General features: G+C 30.7%; 1 protein-coding gene and 1 long non-coding RNA gene across 5 annotated transcripts; both read left to right on the top strand.

Moving 5' to 3' along the window:
- Positions 1-7985: 7985 nt before the first annotated feature.
- On the top strand, positions 7986-14974 carry LOC124836672 (ATP-dependent zinc metalloprotease FTSH 9, chloroplastic-like). 2 transcript variants are annotated; one of them, XM_088091565.1, is made up of 13 exons: positions 7986-8965; positions 11098-11163; positions 11256-11411; positions 11554-11619; positions 11975-12160; positions 12255-12341; positions 12436-12549; positions 12651-12775; positions 12868-12976; positions 13141-13266; positions 13595-13918; positions 13994-14117; positions 14475-14974. In XM_088091565.1, exons 1-13 carry the CDS (start codon positions 8168-8170, stop codon positions 14597-14599), a joined length of 2406 nt encoding a protein of 801 aa, XP_087947691.1. In that variant the 5' UTR covers positions 7986-8167; the 3' UTR covers positions 14600-14974. The 2 variants fall into 2 exon arrangements, with proteins under 2 accessions (XP_087947691.1, XP_047167805.1); XM_047311849.2 differs by having other exon boundaries at positions 7989-8965; positions 11277-11411.
- A 2122-nt stretch (positions 14975-17096) lies between these two features.
- LOC124836677 (uncharacterized) lies at positions 17097-20796 on the top strand. 3 transcript variants are annotated; one of them, XR_007028669.2, is made up of 6 exons: positions 17097-17418; positions 17684-17790; positions 17863-18206; positions 19943-20029; positions 20115-20168; positions 20585-20796. It is a non-coding gene; the product is annotated as an uncharacterized LOC124836677 (long non-coding RNA). The 3 variants fall into 3 exon arrangements; XR_015779757.1 differs by having other exon boundaries at positions 17098-17418; positions 17970-18206; XR_007028670.2 differs by having other exon boundaries at positions 17099-17418; positions 17995-18206.
- The last annotated feature ends 2370 nt before the right edge of the window (positions 20797-23166 follow it).

Below are 23166 nucleotides of genomic sequence, written 5' to 3'. Positions count from 1 at the left end.
CAATACAACAACCACAAAACACACAAAAGGGTAAACTAATATGCAAAAGGAGTTGTCATACACATACATAGAAATAATCATCATACATCGCTCATTCTTAAAATGACCATGTCACACATATAAATTCATTATAGACCTAATTATCCAAATACATGTATCGATATCAGACTCTGGTGGGTTATGCATTTGTGATAGTGGAACAACTCGCCCATCTAAGTTGCCACACACAAGGTTAGTCCATCAATCATTTTTGGAAAAGGTAAAACTCCTAGACTAGGACTTCCTGCACCTTTCACCACATACTTTATCATTCTCTACTTGAGATTTAATGATTATTAGAGTGATATGATAACTCCTAATACTTAATTCATATATAAATACATACACTAAAGAAACGTCATTATAGAATATCGTAACAAGATCCCTATAATTATGTCATACACATACCATGCTCATAACAAACTTGTCATCATCACAATATCATACATGAATAAATACAATAATACTCTTAGACATGGATAAGATACATTGCATTCTATCTCAAACAACCAAAGAAGAAGAAAACTTCAAACATATCGGTCAGAGGTGGTGCCTAGCATAATACTTCTTGCAAAAGGTGGCACTTAGCACTAGCCATGATGCTCAACATCATTCTTCTCACAATAAGTTACGCTGAATGACCTTCTCACAACAAGTTGCCATCAATGACACTTTCTGGTAGAGTTGTCAAAATGGGTAATCCAGCTCAACCCAGCTCGGCCCACCACGAGTTGGTCACTTAGTAAGCTAACCCAACCTGACTCACTTATTAGCGAGCTGAAAAAATTTGAACACAACTCGACCCACTGCGAGTTAGTGGGTTAAACGGGTTGACTCACTTAATTATAATTTTTTTTTAAAATAAAAATATTATATATTTTTAATTCAAATATAAATAAAAAATTTATTCTAAAATGATTTTAAACTCCAAAGACAATTCAAAATAAAAAAATATATTATACAATGCAAGCGTAATCCAAAAACAAGCACAAAAGACGAACACATAAGTTTTTAATATTGATAATTTTTGTATCACTTGTCCATTTATAATATTAGAGACTTGAATAGATAAATTATAATATATTTGTCTCTTGAAACATCTTTTTTTTTATCTCATCTACAATATAATAAAAAAATGCTAACTAATAATATTGAAACACATAATAATAAATAATTAAATTAAATTAGGTGGGTTGGTGAGCCAACCTGGCTCACCACAGGTTCAACCCGTGTGAGCCGGGTTCTAAGTAAGTCGGGTTCAAAATTAACCCGCATAAAAAAATAATAATTTTTTCAAACCCAACTCGGCTCAAACCCGTGGTGGGTCAGGTTGACTCACGGGTTATAACCCATTTTGACAACACTACTTTCTAGTGCTCTACGCCCTGAAATTAAAATGCTCAAATCTAAGGATGACCCTCAACGACACCCTAACGCTACTCACCGCTAAATCATTCGTAGAACTAGGTGCTCAGTGTCACCCTAACACTGCTCATTGCTATCCCATACGTAAAATAGGACATTTAGCGTCACCCTAACCTCACTCAATGACCTTGTCACAATAAGTTACGCTTAACGACCTTTTCATAAAAAATTTTCATTAGAGACACTTTCTGGTGTTGAACGCCCTGAAGTTAAAATGCTCCTATAAAGGATGACCCTCAATGACACCCTGACGCTACTCAATGCCAAATCATTCGAAGAACTGGGCGCTTAGTGTCACCTTAGCACTGCTCAATGCTATCCCATACGTAAAATAGGATGTTCAACATCACCCTAGCCTAGCTCAACGATTTACCAGATATCAAAACTTGTATTTTGTGCTTTTGAGGGAGCTTATACATATTCAATTGATCAAACTAGTACTTCTTTCTCAATGCATGAGTTAAAAATAGTTTTAAACATGGAAGCTCATACAACTTGATCAATTAATCAAATTTAAGCTCTTTCATCATACAAAACTAAGTTCAAGCCAACCAAACATCTAAGAATCAAATATTCAAATCACAGATGCTAAAACATGCAAATTTCAGATTACACAATCTTCACTAAGTCAACAATTTCATTTGAAACTCAAATCAGACAACATTTTCACATTTCAACATATCACACTCATCATATAGATCAATCATTCAATCAATTCACCATACAATCATACAATTAAAAATTTCAAAGTATTTATAACTTAAAAAGAATGCAATTAGCTTCTTACCTAAGAGATCGATGAACTTGCTCTAAGGAATCTCAAATCTCTTTAAGCTCACATTGTTCCTCCCGACCTGTAGGATGCTTTATCTACATATAGAAGTTACAAGAACAACCCAAACATACCATTATGATAACTAATAAGCAAAGACTCATATAGATTATTAAAAAAACACATGTAAGTGGAAGAATGCTCACATAATACCGATAACAGAAAAAGAGCTGAAACTCAACTTACATTAAAGAAAAAACTATTCTGTCCAAATTGAAAAGCTCGCCGTAATGATCAATCCTGGTTCTTCAACAAATTGAGTAGGAAGAAGTCTTAGAAAAAAAAAGTCAGAAAGCTTTAGAAAAAATAAAAAATGATCAATTTTAAAATAATAAAACTCATTCATAACAAAACTATTTATAATAATACTTTTCAACATTAAAATAATTGAATCTGACTATTTTTAAACTATTATACTCTCAAAATGTCATTAGGTTTATTCAACTTTCACTACTTAATAAGTATAAAATTATAATTTAATTATAAAATTATTTATAAATAAAAGAAATTAAAAAGAAATGTTCACGTAAAAAAAATTACAAATTGGTTACATAAACTAATCATCTTTATTAATAAGATTGACTACAAAAATATTAATTTTTATCATGTTTATTAAAAAATAAATATAAAATAAATTATTCTTATAACTCTTTTTATACGTATCTTATTAAAGATTAAAGATAGTTTTTATATTTATAGGTAATTAAATAAATTGTAAAAAGCAATTACAAAATTATTTATTAATAAGAGAAATTAGATTAAAATGTTCTCACCTGAAATAGCTATTAGATGAGAAACCGATTATCTTTATTAATTTGTAAATACATGGGTATTTGTGTTCAATTTTTCTTTATAATAAAAATAATAAGTTATTATTATTATAATTAATAAAAAGTGATTAAGTTAAAAAAATATGATAATATGAAAAACAATAGTTGAAATTAGAAAACGAATATTTTCTTATTAAAAATATATTTTCGAAAACAGCAACTTAACTGTAGAAGTTTTTAAATGAAAAAGTCCAAAAGTATTCTGCCAAATTGATACACTTCATAACGCCTTTTTCTTATCATCTTAGTAGGTAAAAAAATTTAGTAAATTGTGAGTTTATATATATATATATATATATATATATATATATATATATATATATATATATATATATATATATATATTTTGAATACTCTTATTTAAATTTTCAAATGCATTAACTCTTTTTTATTTTTTATATTCTAACTACTAATAAACTACATAAATGATCCATACATTTACATAAGTTAAAACATTGATAAATAAGAATCAAAGAAAAAACTTAAATATGCGATAAATACAAAAAACAATGTAAAAAATGTCAACTAAAGGCTGATTTCTTTTCTCTTATAACAATTCATTTTTTATTTATTTACCCAATAGAACAAAGTAGTCAATATTTAAATGAATAACACGATTTTATAAGAGGTTAGAATAAGTTTTCGGAAAACTAAATTTTGATTTCTTATTTCAATAATTTTTGTAAAAGATATATTAGAATTGGATTTTTAAAAAATCGAATTTTAATTTTATTTTTTAGTGATTTTTATAAAAACATATATTAAAAATTTTGAATAATTTTTAAAAATCGTTGAACATCTAAACGATTTTCGAAAATTATTGGAAGCTAAAACGGTTATCAAAAGCAATTGAAGGTTGAAACAATTTTCGAAAACTGTTAAAGACTATGTTAATGGTTAAAAAAATCGTTTAACATATTTTTTAAAATTTATTTTTAATTTCAATTTTAATAAATAATTCATTTAATTTAATATTGTAATATAATTTTTTTAAATTTAACAAAAGTTTTAAATTACTTTTATTATAAAATTTAAAATATATTTAATTTACTTTAATATAAATTAATAATATTATAATAAAATAATTTTTAATATTTTAAATCATATTAAAATATGTTATTTTTAAAATTTATTTTTTAATTTAAAATTAAGAAATAATTAAATTATTTTTATAGTTTAATATAATTTAGTTTGTTAAAATATTTAAATCATATTTATGTTATTATTTTTATTATTATTGTGACATCCCAAATATATAATAACTACAATCATATAACATAGACGTCAACATTCAAATAAAGAGAACGGTTAGAGCATGACTTGCGATTAAGTATGGGATTACAGTCATCCATAAAAGAAGATAGAATTTAAACTTAAATCGTTTAGAGTATTCAAAATGTCATGAGTTCGAAAAGAGGAAATCCTAAGTAGACTACACTACAACATCAACATCCTCCAGTACTTGCTCCAAACGTATCTCCTCAACAACATCTGCTCTCATCCAAGTGGATGATCATCGCAAAAGAAGATATACACAAACAACACACAACACAGCAGCAAGGGTGAGCTAGATAAACAAGCAATATACATATAACACAATCAATGAATATCATCAAGTTTAGTTACATATATAAGAGAACAATCCAAAAGCATACCCTTCAAACCATGCAATAAGTACTCAACACGACTCATCCGGATTTGTATAATTGTCGAACATCATCTGGTCACTCGCACAGCGCACTAACTCGCACAACGAGTGACTCAAACAATGAGCACTCTCTACAGGGTCTCGCTATGCGAGACAGCTCGCATAACGAGTCTGCATAGTCTGCAGAACGTAAATTCTGCAGAAATATGCAACTCACACACCCTTTACCATTTCTAGTTATTTTCCCCAACTTCTAACACTCCTAATTCCTGTATTACACCTAATTAAACTTGTCTAGGTGATTATAAACGTTCCTATTACAACTCTAAAGTGATTTAGACTCAATTTCTACTCTAGAACACCAAAATCAATAACTTAGGGACCCAAATCCAATTCTAATACTTGTAACTCATTTTAGTCCAGGTTTATGATCCTAACATGTCACAATTGACTTGCCTAAGATGTCTCAACAGTCCCATTATGCCCAGAACCCCTACTTCCCAAATTCACTATCTCACTTCCTCTCAAAGCGTCCTCAAATACTTCAAAATTTCTAAACTGTTTATCCAACTACCATTACCACAAAATTCTCACCCCACCCCTTTCTTGCCAGCCCAATTGGTCATCAGAGAAGAATCAAATGTTTGACGCATCAAACTCACCATAAGCGCCAGTACATATGACTAGTTACAACTTGCTGGATCAGACCAAGGCTGCTCTATGATCAAGGATGTACCAACTCTGGTTTTTAAGATTCCTCTATCCTACCAACAAAAAAAATGATCTTAACAATTCCAATTTCAGCCATTAAAATTCATCAAACGCAGAACACAGACAAGAACTCCCAGTATCATCATCATCATTTTCAGTTCATACCATCCAACATACGAAACATAAAAAATGCAGCCAAACATCATATCATTTTATAAATCATCATACACACATACTTTGAAACAAACTCAACCCAAAATAATTAGCTCCCCTTACCTGGAAAACTTTACAGCACAACTTACAGTACCGTTCTCTACAACACCTCACACAACAAGGGCACAACCCCACTCTACAAATCACCCAAATGGCGATAGAAATAGCTCTTAGAGCTAGAATGAACAAAGGAAAAACGTAAAGAAGGGTACACTAGGCGCATGCAACTTGCCCTAGGTCCCAGACAGCGGAGAACAGTGAAGAGCTACTTACCCGCTAAAGAATGAAAATGTATTCGGATGGTTGCGAAGGTCTCTACGCCGCAGTCACTTGAGCACCACCTAATCAACAATGCAACTGTCGAAAATTGGTGAAGGAGTAGAGAGAGAAGGTAGAGAAAAATGGAGGAACAAGCTTTTTAGAGAGAGAATGAGAAGCTGAGATAATGAACTTAAATCTGAAAGCCCTTTCTAACGTCATAGTGCCCTTAGTCTTGGCTCATTTTTCAGGTCTTCACAATTATTTTTAGTTTTATTAGTAGTAATATAATTATAATAGTAATTATTAAAGTAATAAAATATATTAAATTATATTAAAATAAATTAAATATTTTTAAATTTTAGAATAAATTTTTTTAAAAAATTTGGTAAGTTCAAAATATTATATTAAAATATTAAAATAGATGAATTATTTAAATAAAATTTAAATTATTTAATATTATATTTTACTTTTTATTTTTAATTCTATTAAATATTTAATTTATTTTAATATTTTAATGATTTTTTTAAATTAAATGGTTAACATATTTTTTACGTTTTAATATATAATTTTTTTATTATAATATATTAGTATAAGTATTTTGGAATTTAACAAATATTTGAAATTTTTTTTATTATAAAATTTTAAAAATATTTAGTTTATTTTCATATCATTTAATGTATTTATTATTTTAATAATTATTATGAAAATAATAATAATAATAATAAAACTAAAAATAGTAGTAATATAAAATTTGATTTAATATATTATAAGATATTAAATTATATTAACATATTAAATAAATTTTTTATTTATTAATTTTAATTTAAAAATAAAATTTTGAAAAACATTATAGGGTTTTCGAGCCTTTAACATATCTTTTTAAATTTTGTTTTTGAATTTAAAATTAACTAATTTTAATATTTTAATATAACTTTTTAGAATTTATTAAAGTTTTTAAATTATTTTTATTACAAAATTTAAAAAATATTTAGTTTATTTCAATATTATTATAATATTATTAATTTATAATTAAATAAATTAAATATTTTTTAAATTTTATAATAAAAGTAATTTAATTTAAAAATATATTATTAAAATATTAAAATAAATGAATTATTTATTAATATGTAAATTAAAAAATAAAATTTAGGAAAATATGTTGTACGAAAACCGTTAACATAATCTTCAACAATTTTTGAAAAATTGTTTTAGTCTTCAACAATATTTGGAAACCGTTTTAATGGTTTTCGAAAACGTTTAAATCTTCAAATGGTTGTCTAAAATAGTTAAAGATTTTAAGTATATATTTTAAGAAAAATCATTAAAAAATAAAAATTAGAATTCCATTTTCTGGAAATTGAATTCTAAGATACATTTTGACAAAAGTTATTGAAATGAAAAGTCAAAATTCGATATCTCGAAAACCGAATTTTAACTTTTATATAAGGCTGCTATTCATGTAAATATTAATTACAATATTCTATTGAGGTAAATAAATAAAAAATTATGCTGTACCAGAAAAAATATTACTAAGGCTAAACTAAAGTATTAAAATTATAAATTAACTTCTTAGAAACATAACATTTGATATGATAATTACTTAATGTATTCATAATTTCTAGTAAAAATTATTTCTCAATTTAATATAAAATTGGATACCGTTTTTGTTTATTATGACTGGTTATTTTGTGGCTCTTTCTCCATCTTTTGTTGTGCCCGCAAAGTTGTGTTCCGGATTGACACACGACAACGCCAGGTAATCATCCAATGACCACCTTCGTATCATCACCCTACACGTGTTGGTCTCGTAATCCATATAAATACATTTCTCTACACCCTTCCGCACCAAATATCTCTCCACACACCACCAACACCACAAACTAACCAAACAATAAAATCTTCGGAAACGGAAGTAGTTATTACAATTATTAATTTTCAAAACAGAGAACAAAGAAATCTGGATCCTTTAAATCTTCAACCTGTGGTCAATCGAACGGCTACCATGTCCTGTCGGATCACGTTGTCTCTTTCTCATTTCTTCTTCTTCTCCCGTTATCATTGACACTCATATCAGAAGCCAGAGGATTATCATCTCCGAGCCACACCCATATAAATTAATGCAAGTGAACGGGAAGAGGATATTCAAAGTTTCGATTTTGACGTCGTGGGTGTTTCTATTTCTCTTTCTCTCGTTCTATTCATATTCCAATGTCGGCGTTGGAGTATCTCTATCTCTCTCCCATAACGTATACCAAAGTTTTTCTCAATTCCCATAACTGGCGGAAGCCCTCAACGCCGTTCAGGCAAAACACCTGTCGTTTTGTCCCCAATTCGGCTCCGGTTAGGGTTCCGGGGGTATGGAGGGATTCCGGGAGCTTCGATTTGTGGAGGACGCGGAAGGTTCACGGTGTAGCAGTCAGGGCGAGTGGTGGGCAAGAGGGGGATTCCGGCGAGAAGAGCGGGGAGGGTCAGGGGGTGGATAAGGGTTCGACAGGGTCTGGTTCCAACGGAAGGAGGGAGAAGCAAGGGAAGGGGTGGTGGTGGTGGTTGGGTTCGAAGAGTGGGAAGTGGCGGTGGCAGCCCATTTTGCATGCTCAGGAGGTTGGAGTGTTGTTGCTGCAGTTGGGAATTGTGGTTTTCGTGATGCGGTTGCTCAAGCCAGGTATTCAGTTACCTGGCTCCGAACCGAGGGCTGCGACGTCGTTTGTGAGCGTGCCTTACAGCGATTTTTTGAGCAAGATTAATGGTGATCAGGTGCAGAAAGTGGAGGTGGATGGGGTCCATATCATGTTCAAGTTGAAGTCTGACGTGGATGGTTCTGAAGTTGCAGCTGCTACTCCTTTAGAGTCAGAGTCCTTGGTTAAGAGTGTTACTCCGACGAAGAACATTGTTTACACTACCACTAGGCCTAATGATATAAGGACCCCCTACGAGAAGATGTTGGAAAATGAGGTGGAGTTCGGGTCCCCGGATAAGAGGTCTAATGGATTCCTCAACTCTGCTTTGGTAAGTATTTGGAACATGGTTTCTACACTTGAAATAATTGTAGCTGCATTTGGTTTTCGTTGTTATAGTCTTATGTCAACACAATTTGGCAAACTAAATTAGTTAGATTCTCACCCACCAATCGGTCAATATGCAAGGATTTTTTTCTAGCTTAATCACTCGTACATAGCTAATATAAATATTCCGAGGGAGGATTTTATAGCCAATGTTTTTATTCTTTTTATTTTGTCTCGAGCGTGGTTGCTTTTTCATGGATAGAACATGTGATTTTACCTAAAATAAGAATAGTTAGATTAGTTGTAGCATTGTTGTGTTTATTTACACTCATTTGATTTATGGTTTTTATGATGCGTTAGTTTTGGATTACTTTTGTTCATTGCATTATTAATTTATTATAACTATGTTGTGTTTTATATTTTGAATTTGTTGTATCACTGTATGCATTGTTTGTGTATCTGTTCTTTCTGCCACGAGTGGATTTGCTCAAGAATGGAAAGTGGTTGGTGGTTTGAAGTGTAATATATAAATTCCAATATATTTGCTTGTGCAAAAAACCTACTGATACATGAAATATGGTTATTTCTCCAATTACAATCATTATATGATGTAGCTGAAAACTCTGAATGCTCAATGGCTATAGGTTATAGCACACAAGGTAGACTATTGGCCGGTTTGGAAGCTCCTTCTAGGACAAAAAAATAAGAGTAAAAATTGAAATTAACTTCTTCATAAACTAAAATTTGCTTACACATAAACTAACTTGTAGAAACTCTTTCATATAATCTCTAAATTTTTAATTTTAACTTGTGAGTAAGCTAATTTTAGCTTATGGATAAGTTAATTTCAATTTTTCCTTTATATTTGGCTCTCTTAGAAGAGCTTGTAGAGAAGCTTGTTCAAACAGGCCTTGTAGCTATCTCGTTAAGTTTTCCCTACTTCTGGAAGAGCCATGAAAAACTTAAGGACTGTGTTTTGTTTGAGAAGATGTTTCCTGTTTTTGCTTTTAATTACAAAGAGCATCTTGTTGTCACATTGTTTTTTGTTTCCAAAAGTGTATGTTTGTATAGGAATTGATGCAAATTTTTGAAAACAGAAAGCAAACAAAACAATGTCACATTTTTGTAATTAAAAATGAAAATAGAAAATGTTTTCTTAGACCAAATGGTCCCATAGGTGTACTACTCCATTCTATCAAGTCTTCTTTATTAAAGAAGGACAGTGATAGAAACCTGTACCTTCATTGCAGAAATACAACCGTGAACTTCTTAATTAATGGAATAAGACACACAGTTCTTTGAGAGACTGACCTCCCTGGCCAAAGGCCCTGACTCTTTCACAACAGGCAAGTGATTTCTTCTTTCTCTCCCGGATAGTGATGGGTATTTATGGAGTATCTAAGTCCCACAATGAATATTGTGGGATGCTCAGTGAAATATTTAAGTGCTAGTTTTTCCTCCCTTGGCAACCAACATTTAAAGAGTGGGTTCCCCAAGTGTTTGGATGCTTATCAACCAGTATTATAGTTGGTTGTTGGTGACTCGGAAAGGGCTACCTATGAGGTTCTATAAGGTTCAAGGTTCAAAGATGTTGAGTGAAGTGTGACCGAGTAAAGTGTGAGCTGGTGAGATTTTGGTTCTCATATACATGCTTTGATAGGGATTATGGTATATGAGGTATCCAAGTCCCGTAACAACTATCAATGGTGTATTTATAGGCAACATGCCTTATTTCTTCAACCAACTAAACTAACTAATAGAGCTGGCTAAGAAACTAATGGATATAACTTGTGTCACTTGTCTGAGACTAGTATAGTGGATAAAATTATCAAGCTCATGAAACTATATTCTACATGTTTATTCATAATTAAAAACTATAGATTTTAACAATGAGAATTTGCAATAATAACTTTTAAGGACCCATTACTTCAGATAATAAATAGAAGGTAATCTTTTATCTATTTGAGATAAATCTTCTTTCTTTCACATTTGTTGAATATGGCATTTTTCAATTATAATGTATCAATGGTTTAAGACGTTAAACTTCCCATTTCATTCATTATGACTTTCCTTGTCTGTCGTGGTTGACATTATATATTATATCACATGCTGTTGACTTCATCCTGATATTTGCAGGTAGCCTTGTTTTATTGTGCTCTGCTAGCAGGGCTGCTCCATCGATTCCCTATTAGTTTTTCTCAGGTGAGTTTGAATTCCTTCACTCACTCATTTTTCTTTGTTCACAGGCCTTCTTATCTAACGTCGTTTTAAACATTTTAAAACCGTTTTTTGAGGACTCGAATTGCTATCTGCAGCACTCCCCTGGTCAGATTAGGAATCGTAAGTCAGGAACTTCTGCTGGCACAAAGTCATCTGAACAAGGTGACACTATCACATTCGCCGATGTTGCTGGTGTTGATGAGGCTAAGGAGGAGCTAGAAGAGATTGTGGTAGGCTGGACTTTCTTCATCTCATACTTAGCTCTAAAATTCTTTAGGGCATATAGAAGTTTTTCTATTATACAACAGGCCTTTTTATGTTCCTTTTGTTTGGAGATATGGACAAGTAGTTTATCTGATGTTCGCTTGCCAGGAATTTCTTCGCAATCCTGACAGATATATACGACTTGGAGCTCGTCCTCCCCGAGGTGTTCTCTTGGTGAGTCTAGCTAAGGGATATATGATAAATAATACACTGTGGTCTTTTGATCTTAGGATGAAATCACATGTTGGTCAGCCAGCAAACACTTTGTAGCTGTGGATGTTTACATGGGGAAGGGATCAAATATGGGAAATTTCTTTTGGGAATATTTTCTAATAATATCCAGTAAAATTTTCTACTGTATTATATGATCTATGTTTTCTCTTGTTTTCATGATCATTAACTTGCAAAATTGAGATAACTATTGTGTTAGTTTGAAATGGTACCTCACTGTATAGCCAAATTAATTTTCATTTTATTGTTACTTTAATTTGACATGTAGGTTGTAAATATCCATTGTTTTATCTTATAGGTGGGTCTTCCTGGGACAGGTAAGACTTTACTGGCGAAGGCTGTGGCAGGGGAAGCTGATGTACCATTTATAAGTTGTTCTGCTAGTGAGTTTGTAGAGTTATATGTTGGTATGGGTGCTTCCCGTGTGAGAGATCTCTTTGCAAGGGCAAAGAAAGAGGCACCGTCCATTATATTTATTGATGAGGTAAATATATTTCTTTTTATTTTGTTAGATGTTTGATTTAATATTTACTATTCAACCAATTAAACTTTCATTTTGGTATCATTTTGGTATGCAGATAGATGCTGTGGCTAAAAGTCGCGATGGTAAATTTCGGATTGTCAGCAATGATGAACGAGAACAAACCTTGAACCAGCTGCTCACTGTATAACCAATTTTCCATTTTCTTGTATTTTTTTTTCGAGCATTGGGGTGGGTATTATGTAAATAAGAGGCTAATGTTTTTAACTTAATTGCAGGAGATGGATGGTTTTGACAGCAATTCTGCAGTCATTGTTCTTGGAGCAACTAATCGCGCAGATGTCTTAGACCCTGCACTCCGAAGGCCAGGAAGATTTGATCGAGTAGTTATGGTCTGGATTTTATTTAACAGCATAACCTTTGATTTTTATACTGATTTCAGAAAGACCTTGACTTGGCATATTCTAAGAAAAAATGTTCATTTTCAATTTAGGTGGAAACACCTGATAGGATTGGAAGAGAGTCTATCCTGAAAGTTCATGTTTCCAAGAAAGAACTTCCTTTAGCTAAGGATGTTGATCTTGGTGACATTGCTTGTATGACCACTGGTTTTACAGGGTAATTATTCTGTTTCGTTCATACCTTTTTATATCTTTTAAATATTTGGAAGACTGAAATTTTGATTTGACACACTGGTACACAAATTGAAGAGCGGATCTTGCAAACCTAGTAAATGAGGCTGCTTTATTGGCGGGAAGACAAAACAAAATTATTGTGGAGAAAATTGATTTCATTCAAGCTGTAGAAAGATCAATAGCAGTAAGTTACAATGTCTCTTAAAATCTTGATAGATGGACATTTTCACTTTACAGCTGCCGTCTGGCAGGATTTGGATGTCAATAACAAAAGTTAATTTGAAAAATTTTAGTTTTGTAAGTTTTACCTATGCTGGATAAAATGGACCAAGTAACTTCTTATTTCAGGGTATAGAAAAGAAGACTGCTAAGTTGAAAGGAAGCGAGAAGGCTGTAGTTGCACGACATGAAGCTGGTCATGCTGTAGTAGGTACTGCAGTTGCAAGCCTTCTTTCTGGACAGCCACGTGTTGAGGTAAACCCTAGAAAATATTCTATTCTTGGCCATTTAAATATGCCAAATGTCATTGCAAATGGTTAGGTATTAATAAAGAAAAGTCAGATAATCATACTGGGTTGGTATTTGGAATTTTAGTTGTCTAGACAAGCAAACTATTGAAAACACGGCTTAAGTATCTATACTTGTGAAATGAACCCAACCCTCCTTCATTCTATTTCGAATTGAATACTTGCCAAAATTTGCTATTTGGGAATTTTAGCCTACTTTTGTATTGAAAATTATGTTTGATTTTTGTTTATTAAGAAAATCCATTCATGCCTTGGTATCCTGTGTATGTTATCAGAAGCTAAGCATATTGCCTAGATCCGGAGGGGCTTTGGGATTCACTTACATTCCTCCAACAAATGAGGACAGATACTTGCTTTTCATTGACGAGTTGCGTGGCCGTCTGGTTACCCTACTCGGAGGACGTGCTGCAGAAGAAGTTGTTTATTCAGGTAGAGTGTCAACAGGTGCACTTGATGACATACGGCGAGCAACCGATATGGCATACAAAGCTATTGCTGAATATGGTCTTAATCAGACAATAGGTCCTGTGTCAATTGCCACCCTTTCCAATGGTGGAATGGATGAATCTGGCGGATCAGTTCCTTGGGGAAGAGATCAGGTCCTCTATTTCATTAACTTATTTCTTCTTCCTATTCAATTTTTACTATATGCTGATTTATATCTAAACAAACAGGGACACCTTGTTGATCTTGTTCAAAGAGAAGTGAAAGCATTGCTGCAGTCTGCGCTGGAAGTATCACTTTCCATTGTGCGAGCTAATCCTACTGTTTTGGAGGGTTTAGGTGCTCATTTAGAAGGTAACTATACGGGTCTCATTTTATATTTGGTTATTTTTCAGCTGATTGTCCAAAAATTAAGATTTAATAACTTCAAATTTTTTAATCTGATAAATGGATAGTGTATATATTTAGGTTAGGGTTTAACTAAAAAATAGAAAGTTCTATCTCTAGCATGTTCATACCTGTATCCTGTCATGTCACTAATTGAACTTTACATGCCACTTCTATATAACACGATGATCATGTGAAGGGACAAGTGAAATTGGGATATGAACATCTTGTGCATCTATTAACTATGTATCAATTCAGATGACTGTGAACCATGTAGCTTTGCTTAACTGTGATGTTCTAATAGTACTGATACTGATTTTTCAGAAAAAGAGAAAGTAGAGGGTGAAGAGTTACAGAAGTGGTTAAGATTGGTGGTTGCACCAACAGAGCTAGCAATCTTCATAGAAGGCAAGCAAGGGTCTCTCCTCCCAATGCAGACAGGTTCCTGAACTGTTGAGAGCTGTCTATTATGCGAGCAAAGTTGAGTGAAAGTTAAGGTATGTTTTTGACGTGTTTGGCTAAGGCCAGTGCAGTTATATATCCCACACAGAATGAGTTCACCCCTACAACACTGTATATTCCTGTAAGGTGGATCATGGCATCATTTTTAACACATAGCCAGCCTTGTTATTTCACTCATAATTCACTCATCCAAAGCCACACGGATAAAGAAGATGAAGAAATACATAATAGTGCCTCTCACCAACTACATATATTGACTGGTAAATTGAATTCGTTGTATATTGACTATTATTTCAGTCCTGATGTGGCTGTTTGCAAATGTAATTTGGTATATAGTTTTATATATTGATGGTTCTGTGAAATATACATGGTTCTGCTCTATGTTACACCCAAAATTCTATCCCAACTGTAAGTATAACATAACATGGTTAGTTATGAAGTCCATTCTCAAATTTCCTAAAGTATAGTCATCTTTGTTTTCAACTGAGTAGAATCTTTTTGGGATGGATAATTATTATTCCAAAATGGAACAGAGATAAAAAGTAAAGAATGATTTCCCCTATCCTTTGTAAGGAAAGAAATCTTGTTGACTCTGCAACATCAACTGTCTTGTATCAGAAGTAAACCTTAACAAGGTAGAATATTTGTAGTCATTTGTCCCTGGTGTGAATGATTGAAATGAATTTGTATTCATATAGCACAGGATCTTTTGAAATTGAGAGGAGAGCAAAATATCCAGTGTTCTATGAATGCAACTTTTTTGTACTTTTTTTAACAGAGAAAGAACAATATCATGCTAACTTGCATTGTGCTTGTGGACCATTGTCCTGTGTGGCCAATCTTCTTTGGAAAATCATGATGTCATATTCTATCATTGTAAATCATTATCTCATTTTTCTACTGCTCAGAAGCTTGAACAACAAAACTGCAAGTGGACAAATAGTGTAGAGCCTTCTCCAGACAAGCTGTTAAAACTTACATGTAGCAAAATCAAACTCTTCTTACCTAAACTGCCAACCTACTTTATTGAAGGTGGGGCAGTTTGAACAATTTTAATACATTTTAAGTTTTTTGTTATTAATTATTATTTTTAATTAATTTAATTACTATATTTATTATTTTTATATGATAAATTATTTTATCATAATTAATAATTAAAGTTTTACTTGTTAATATAATGATTTAAGTTATAATATGATATATATTTATATATTTTAAATAATATAACATAAAATATTTTAATCCTTTAAATTATTTATGTTTTAATTTTCAATTTAGAAGATATATTGGTGGATTAGTTCACTCCTCTGATAAAAGTAAATTAATATCATCAATTTGAGTCATCAAATTTTAGCAACTGTGTCTATCTAAAAATCAGATCTAATTATAAATCATTTTAAACTTTAAAAGGGAATAAATTGTATTCTAAAGGTTTTCCATTCTTACAAAACACAAGAATGAGGATATATTATGCTATTGAGTGCTATTTTATTTGACGAGTTAATAGTATCATCTACCATGCATAAATTTTTGTAACTATGAGGTTTTAATCAAACATGTATTATTATATTGTATTGCAAATTTTTACTAATCTCAACAAAATTGTTAATTTTTTTATTTTTAAAATTTGTATTATTATACTAAACTTATGAAATATAAAAAATTAAAAATTCTGCATTGAAATTTGCTCACCTCAATCAAGACTAACGCAAAAGAAGAAATCAGTTTACACCCTCACGACTTCTGTTCCGACAGAGTAAAATGGTGTAATAAATAAATTGGATGTGAGTTTTGTACAATTTTTTAGTTGAGTTTATTCTGAAAATAAAAATAAAAATTAGTCATATTCAAGACAATTCTGAACTAAAACTTTTACAATATCAATGAGAATTTCTTATTACATCTTAATTTAAATAAGATATTTTTAAGACCTCCCGTATTAAATTAAAGTTTCTCTAACAGATAATTATCTTGTAGTGTGAACTTCGTGTTTAATTATGTTTTACTTATGTAAGTACTATTTGTTTTTAATTTAATTACTTTAAAGTATATTTTATAAAATAACAGTTAAAGGTATCAATTAAGAGATAATATATATCACTACTTTAAAAAAAATACATAATCGGTATGTAAAATTTTCAAAAATTAATTATGTGTAAAGTTAGAGTTATTATATTAGACTATTAAATAAATATTTTTATTATTGATATTCTTCATATAAATTAAACTAATATTATTTTATGAAGTCATTATAAATCATACATACATAACACTTCTTATAAAGTTTTAAATAATTATGTTACAAAAGAATATTAAAAAATTATAGTTCCTTTTAAAGCTTTTACACTACAAAAATAATATATTTTAGGGGAGGTTATTTTTCGGAGGTTTGAAAAATCCCAGTAATTTCCCGCGGTTGATGTTGAAAACCGCAGCTATTGTTTTTATTTAATTTAATTTTTTTATGAATATTTTCTCAATCCTCTTTCTTTCTTTTTCGTGAGCCTTCTTTACGTCTATCAGTCTCTGAACTCATTTTACTCAACCCTACTTCTTTCCCGCGTCGTTCATCTACGTTTCTTGGATTTCAGTTCGCGTCTCGAACGTTGTTCTTCACGTTTTCTGGACTTCAAACAAGGTGTAGAGTTCTCACGCAAGGAGCATGGCAAAGGAGGAGGTTTGGGTTCGTTTTTGGCAGAGAGGAAACGCAAGTTTCGGCGGCCAGGCGCGACCTCCATCCTCACCGCGCGGTGGGTACCACGGCGGTGATTTCTTCGCGGCGCGGGGATGAGCTTCGCCAGATAGGGTTCGAATCGTGTTCTTTTCTTTTTTTATTCTTGTGATTTGGGGGTTAGGGTTTCGAAGGAGGTTTTGAAAATTCGTGTTTGCTGTAATTTATGAAAACTGGTAAACCTTATCATTCTTCAAACCTAAACTTGTGGAGTGGTAGATCTTGAAATTAGGCAAAGTTGACTACCATTAGGCATTTTGCCTTGTAGAGAATGTGAGAGTGTCTCTTGGACGTGACCCTAGAATTACAGGGTCAAAACTGAGTGTTGTAGTTTTTGCAGGTCTTTCTCGTGCAGGTTGCATGGTGTTTGACATGGGACTAGCTACCACACCAGCTTGTTTCATGAGCACAATATTGTCTCCATTTGCCTATGGTGGTTCAATCATGGTAGGTTACCAAAATTTGTAACAGCAACAATTTGTAGTTGGTTAATGCTTTTTTGTTTTAACTCTTGATTAGGATTTTCTACAATCCATGAACTCAAATGAATGCTGCTTATGACACTAGACTTTAAGACTAGTACTGAGAAGCTTATAATATGGATGTGATGATTCTGTCATAATCAGAGCCTAATACAAATTTTTTACCAAGAGAGGTGGATTGACTTCAACAGAGGTGGAGGAAATATGTGATAAAGCTGCTCGAAAATATGCAAATATAGGATGGCCAAAGTCTCTACTTTGCTTAGTGTCATTCCAACAAAAGTTGATTTTATGAGCACTTATGCAATACACCTACGAGAAATAATCAAGGAGAGAATCGATCATCCTCTGTATCCTGACACTCCACTTCAGGGATTTCAGGTCTCACTGATAACCCTCTATAATAGATAAATAGTCATTATTTCTTTAACTCATTTTATCCTTAATTCATTACATTGAACTCGTAGCAGCCACAATGATTAGGTTAATTTACTAATACTAACTTACAAGTTATTGCAAAGTTTCTTAACACCTTTATGCCATAAGATATTGATAGTTGTTGCGTTTAAATTGAAGTCTTGGTCTTGTTTTGTCATTAGTCATTCTAGCTTTGAAAATTTCACACTCTGATTGCAATGAAATCAACAAAATGTGCAGATTATAGTTAATGCTGGAAATGGGTTAGGAGGATTCTTCACATGGGATGTGTTGGACAAATGATAAAAATAAAAAATAAAAATAATATTTAAACATATATTTTATCATATATATATATATATATATATATATATATATATATATATATATATGAAACAAAAGTTAATAAATAAGAGCATATAGGAATTACAGAAATGCATTGAAATGTTTCCCATTAACCTTCACAGGATATTTATATGAATATATACAACCATCCAAAAAGTAACAATGTATAAAGAAAAAAACCAGAACATAACTGATAGAGTTTTTTAAAACTGTAAAAATTGTCTTTGACTTAAATCCAACACTCCTCCTTAAGTTAAAGTTGTATTTACATGTATAACACTCATATATTCTCTTAAAAATCTTAATCTATCACATTTCAACACTTTGGTAAACATATTTATAATTTTTTTATCCTTGATGAATGATTAGATGGTTACTAATATTTATTTGATTTAAATTAGTTCATTCCTCCAATTTTCTTCAATTTATCTATTATACTCTGATTGTTCCTCATTCCTCATAAGTATATGTATAAAGATGCATATTTTTTGTTTCCACTCAAACACACTAATTTGCAATAACATGATAATATTTTTTTTCTCCACCCAGACATTTGTGAGAAGACATAAAAAAGAAAGATTAATAACCTTCGGAAATTCTCTAGCTACATTTAGCTTTCCTGAAGAGAATATAACCTGCGGAAATACACATTCATCAATTTTTCAATCTTTTCCTGTAACTCTTTTTGTCTTGACTAGTCTTCGACGATTTATGTGCTCATATGCTATTATCTTGACATGAAAATCCTTTTCTGTTTTTTTTTATAAATAATTGGAAATACATTCTAACTTGTCTGGTTTTTTGAAACTTCTTACACTTCAAAGTTATATCTCTTTTTTATTTTCATTTTTTCTCTCATTTTTGTGTGTGGCTCAGTTTGGTACTGGAAACTATTGTTTACCTGATGTCTTAAGGTGTGTTTTGTGTGAAATTAGATTAGGATAAACAGTGGTTGTCTTGTCCTAATTTTAAGAGAAATTATAAATGGCCAAGGGGGATGATTTTAATTCAGTGGTAGAATAGTTTTAAATTTGTTTTTTCTTTTGAACTTGGTTCTATTCGATTTGATAAGTTGTCTACTCTGTATTTTTTTTATATGATAAGCAATGCATGTCGTATCCTAATTTTAATAGAAATTAAAATGTTTTTGAATACTCTCCAGTAAATGGATGAGGGGTGATTTTGATTCAGTTGCAAAATTGGTTTAACTTTGTTTTTTCTTTTAAATTTGGTTCTGGTTGGTTTGATATGTTATTTACAGTTGTGTACACTGTATTTGTGTATGTTATATTGCTTATTTGTCTATTCTGCTTGTTGAAACTGAATTTTAGTTCATGATTCATATTACTATTCAGATACTATGAAGGACTTCAAAAGTGTGTTGGACTTTATTTAGAAGATGGACAGTACTCGCCAATTATATTAGGCCTCTCTTAACTAAGGTTTACAAAATTCCTTTTCATATTATATTATGCCTAGCTTAGTTGTCTAATAGTTGACTGGGATTTCTTTTGGTGTTGTTTCTAGGGCGTTCCCTCTCTGTTCTCTGATCTATCATCTTTGTACAATCACCCTGGGAAGGTTAGTCTTGTCACATATATTCACACTATTGGGCATTTGAGATTTCGTATGCTTATTTTATTGTGCCCTTTATTTATTCGGCTGAATGTATTCACTTGAATTCAATATATAGGAATACGACAGAGAGAGTAATAATTTGTAAGCAGTGGTACAAATGAATGTCTGAAACTATTTCAAGTCACTGAACCAAATGTTGAAACATGTCCCATAAATAAATTTTTCTGATATAAGTATCTTCATTGACATCACAAGTCAATAAAATGAAGGCAATCATGACACTTTTATTGCAAAATCATCAAGGTCCATTGTCTTCACAATTTGCAGTATTTCAAAGATCATCGATAATAATTGTTAAATTTATTTGTATGATTTTTTTATTAAATATATTATCGACTAACTATTATGTTATATTGTAGGTATCTGATCAAGGGAGTGGGCCAAACAATGGATGTAATGAAGAAAAAAATTAGATATTATTATTGAATACTTTTAGTATTGAACATCTATATTGAACATATGTAATGAACCTCTTTCTTTTTAATTTTTATGTATGAACAATTAGTTGTATGAATGATATTAGGTTAAACAATGTAATTTATTTTATACAATATTATTAAATTTTAGTTCATATTAATTTATTGTTTGTTTTGTCAATAAAACCATTTTTATTATAATCTAATTTTATTAAAATAAAAAAAAATGAATATACAAATTCCCGGCGGTTTTAAAACCCCGGTAAACTAAACCATCAAAAATAGGGGCGATTTTGTGATAACCCCAGCTAGTTCCGGCGGTTTTTGAGATGTCACGCTATTCCCGGCGGTTTTCATAAAACCCCAACTAATTCCGGCGGTTTCTACAAAACCCCTGGAAATTCCGGCGGTTTCTGGAAACCCCCGCTAATACTGGCGGTTTTTTCCAAAACCGCCGGTACTTGCTTGGCGACGGACGTTTTCCCACCGGTTTTTCCAACCGCGGGAAATATGATTGGCAGGGGTTAAAACCGCTGGTACTATTTAAAAAAACCCCCGGTAAAAATAGAGATTTTTGTAGTGTTAGTAATAAAATTATCACACATTTTAATATTATAAATTTTGTTTTTATATTCACCAAATTTATTTTTCATTTTAACTTCAAATTGTTAGAGTTTATAAAAAAATATCTAATAAACTAATTATCTTAAAATATATTTCTGATGTATTTATATATTAATAACAAGAGTTTACTAATATATATATATATATATATATATATATATATATTTATTTATTGATTAAATGAATCTAACTCAAACATTAGATAAATATGAAAAAATATTAAATAAAAATAATTTATATTTAATATATTGGTTTTACTTTTATATTATTATCTTTTATTTTTTATTTTTTTATTTTGTGATTTCTAATCACTTTGTTATTTAATAAAATAAAAAGTTAGAATTAATTATATATACATAAAAATTAACATAAAGTTATAAAGTTTTAAATAGTTATATTTGTATTAGAATAAATTAAAATGTTGTACTTAATATTAGATATTTTTAATAAAAAGTCGTACTTTTTAACAATATAAATTTTGTTTTATATTTTTTAAATTTACTTTTTACTATTTTAACTTGAAAATATAGGGTTTAAAACTTTAGTAAGATCGAAATAAAAAATAAAAACTAACAAAATAATTAGTTTAAAATATACCATTATTGTATTTACATTGTCATGACTTGAATCTAGAAATATATACTAGACATACATTTTTATACGAGTTTAGTAATACATTAGACAAATATAGCAAAATAAATATTATGAGTCTAATAATATACACATTAGACGAGTATAACAAAAATCATTATAGGAGTTTAGCAATACACAATAAAGGAGTATGTTCATAGATTAATTAGACAAATATAATAAAAAATATATTAGATGAGGTATTTCATACATTTATTAGATGATTCTAAGCATACAATGATTAGACATGTATAACAAAAAATATTAAACGAATATGTCGATGCACTAATTAGACAAGTTTAACAATATATTTTTGATGAGTTTATTCATACAATCACTAAACAAGTATAACAAAAAATATTAAATGAATCATTTCACACATTGATTAAACGAGTCATGGAATACTCATTAAATGAGTTTGTCATATACTAATTAAACAAGTCTAGAAATAAAAACTAGATGAGTCTGTCCATACACTAATAAAACAAGTCTAGCAATATACATTGCACAAGCGTGTCTGTCCATACCAAATTATACAAGCCTATTAATACATATTAGAAGAGTTTGTCCATTCACGGGTTAAGTAAGTCTTGCAATACACATTAAATGAATATGCATATACATTGACTGGAAGACTATGTTCATACACTAATTAAACGACTCTAGTAACAAACACTAGACAAATATGTCTATGCACTAATTAGACAAGTCTGTTTGTACACAAACTAGATGAGTTTATTAATACACGTTAGACAAGTTTGTTCATTCATTGATTAAACGAGTCTTGCAATACACATTACACGAGTTTGAATATACACTTATTAGACGAACCTAACAATATACGTTATACGAGTGTATTCATGTAGTAATTAAACAAGTCTAATAATACATATTAAGCAAGTTTGTCAATGTATTGATTAGAGAGTTTAGCAATACACATAAGAAAGTCTTTACATACACTCATTAAAAGAATATAGCAAAAAAATTTCACAAGATTATCCATACAATAGTTAGACAAATATAACAAAAAAATATTAGACAAGTCATTTCCTATGTTGATTAGACAAGTCTAGGAATACATTGATTAGGTGAGCAAAGCAAAAGAAATTAGACAAATTTGTCGATATATTGATTAAACGAATCCACCAATACACATCAGACGAGTCATTCATATATTGATTAGACAACTCTTACAATATACATTAGAGAAGTATTTTCACTTATAAATTAATCAAGCTTATTAATACACAATAGACAAGTTTGTTCATTCT

This window comes from Vigna umbellata, chromosome 1 (assembly GCF_029865625.1).
Source record: "Vigna umbellata cultivar VRB3 chromosome 1, Vumbellata_1.0, whole genome shotgun sequence".
NCBI classification, from domain to species: domain Eukaryota; kingdom Viridiplantae; phylum Streptophyta; class Magnoliopsida; order Fabales; family Fabaceae; genus Vigna; species Vigna umbellata.
This window is presented reverse-complemented; position numbering and strand designations above follow the sequence as displayed.

What these genes read in the sequence shown, in the direction of transcription:
- LOC124836672 (XM_088091565.1), top strand. Translation starts at nt 8,168, where the DNA reads ATGTCGGCGTTGGAGTATCTCTATCTCTCTCCCATAACGTATACCAAA. An exon ending in GATTCCTCAACTCTGCTTTG is followed by an intron (nt 8,966 to 11,097) that starts GTAAGTATTTGG and finishes TGATATTTGCAG; the next exon opens with GTAGCCTTGTTTTATTGTGC. An exon ending in TCCCTATTAGTTTTTCTCAG is followed by an intron (nt 11,164 to 11,255) that starts GTGAGTTTGAAT and finishes CCGTTTTTTGAG; the next exon opens with GACTCGAATTGCTATCTGCA.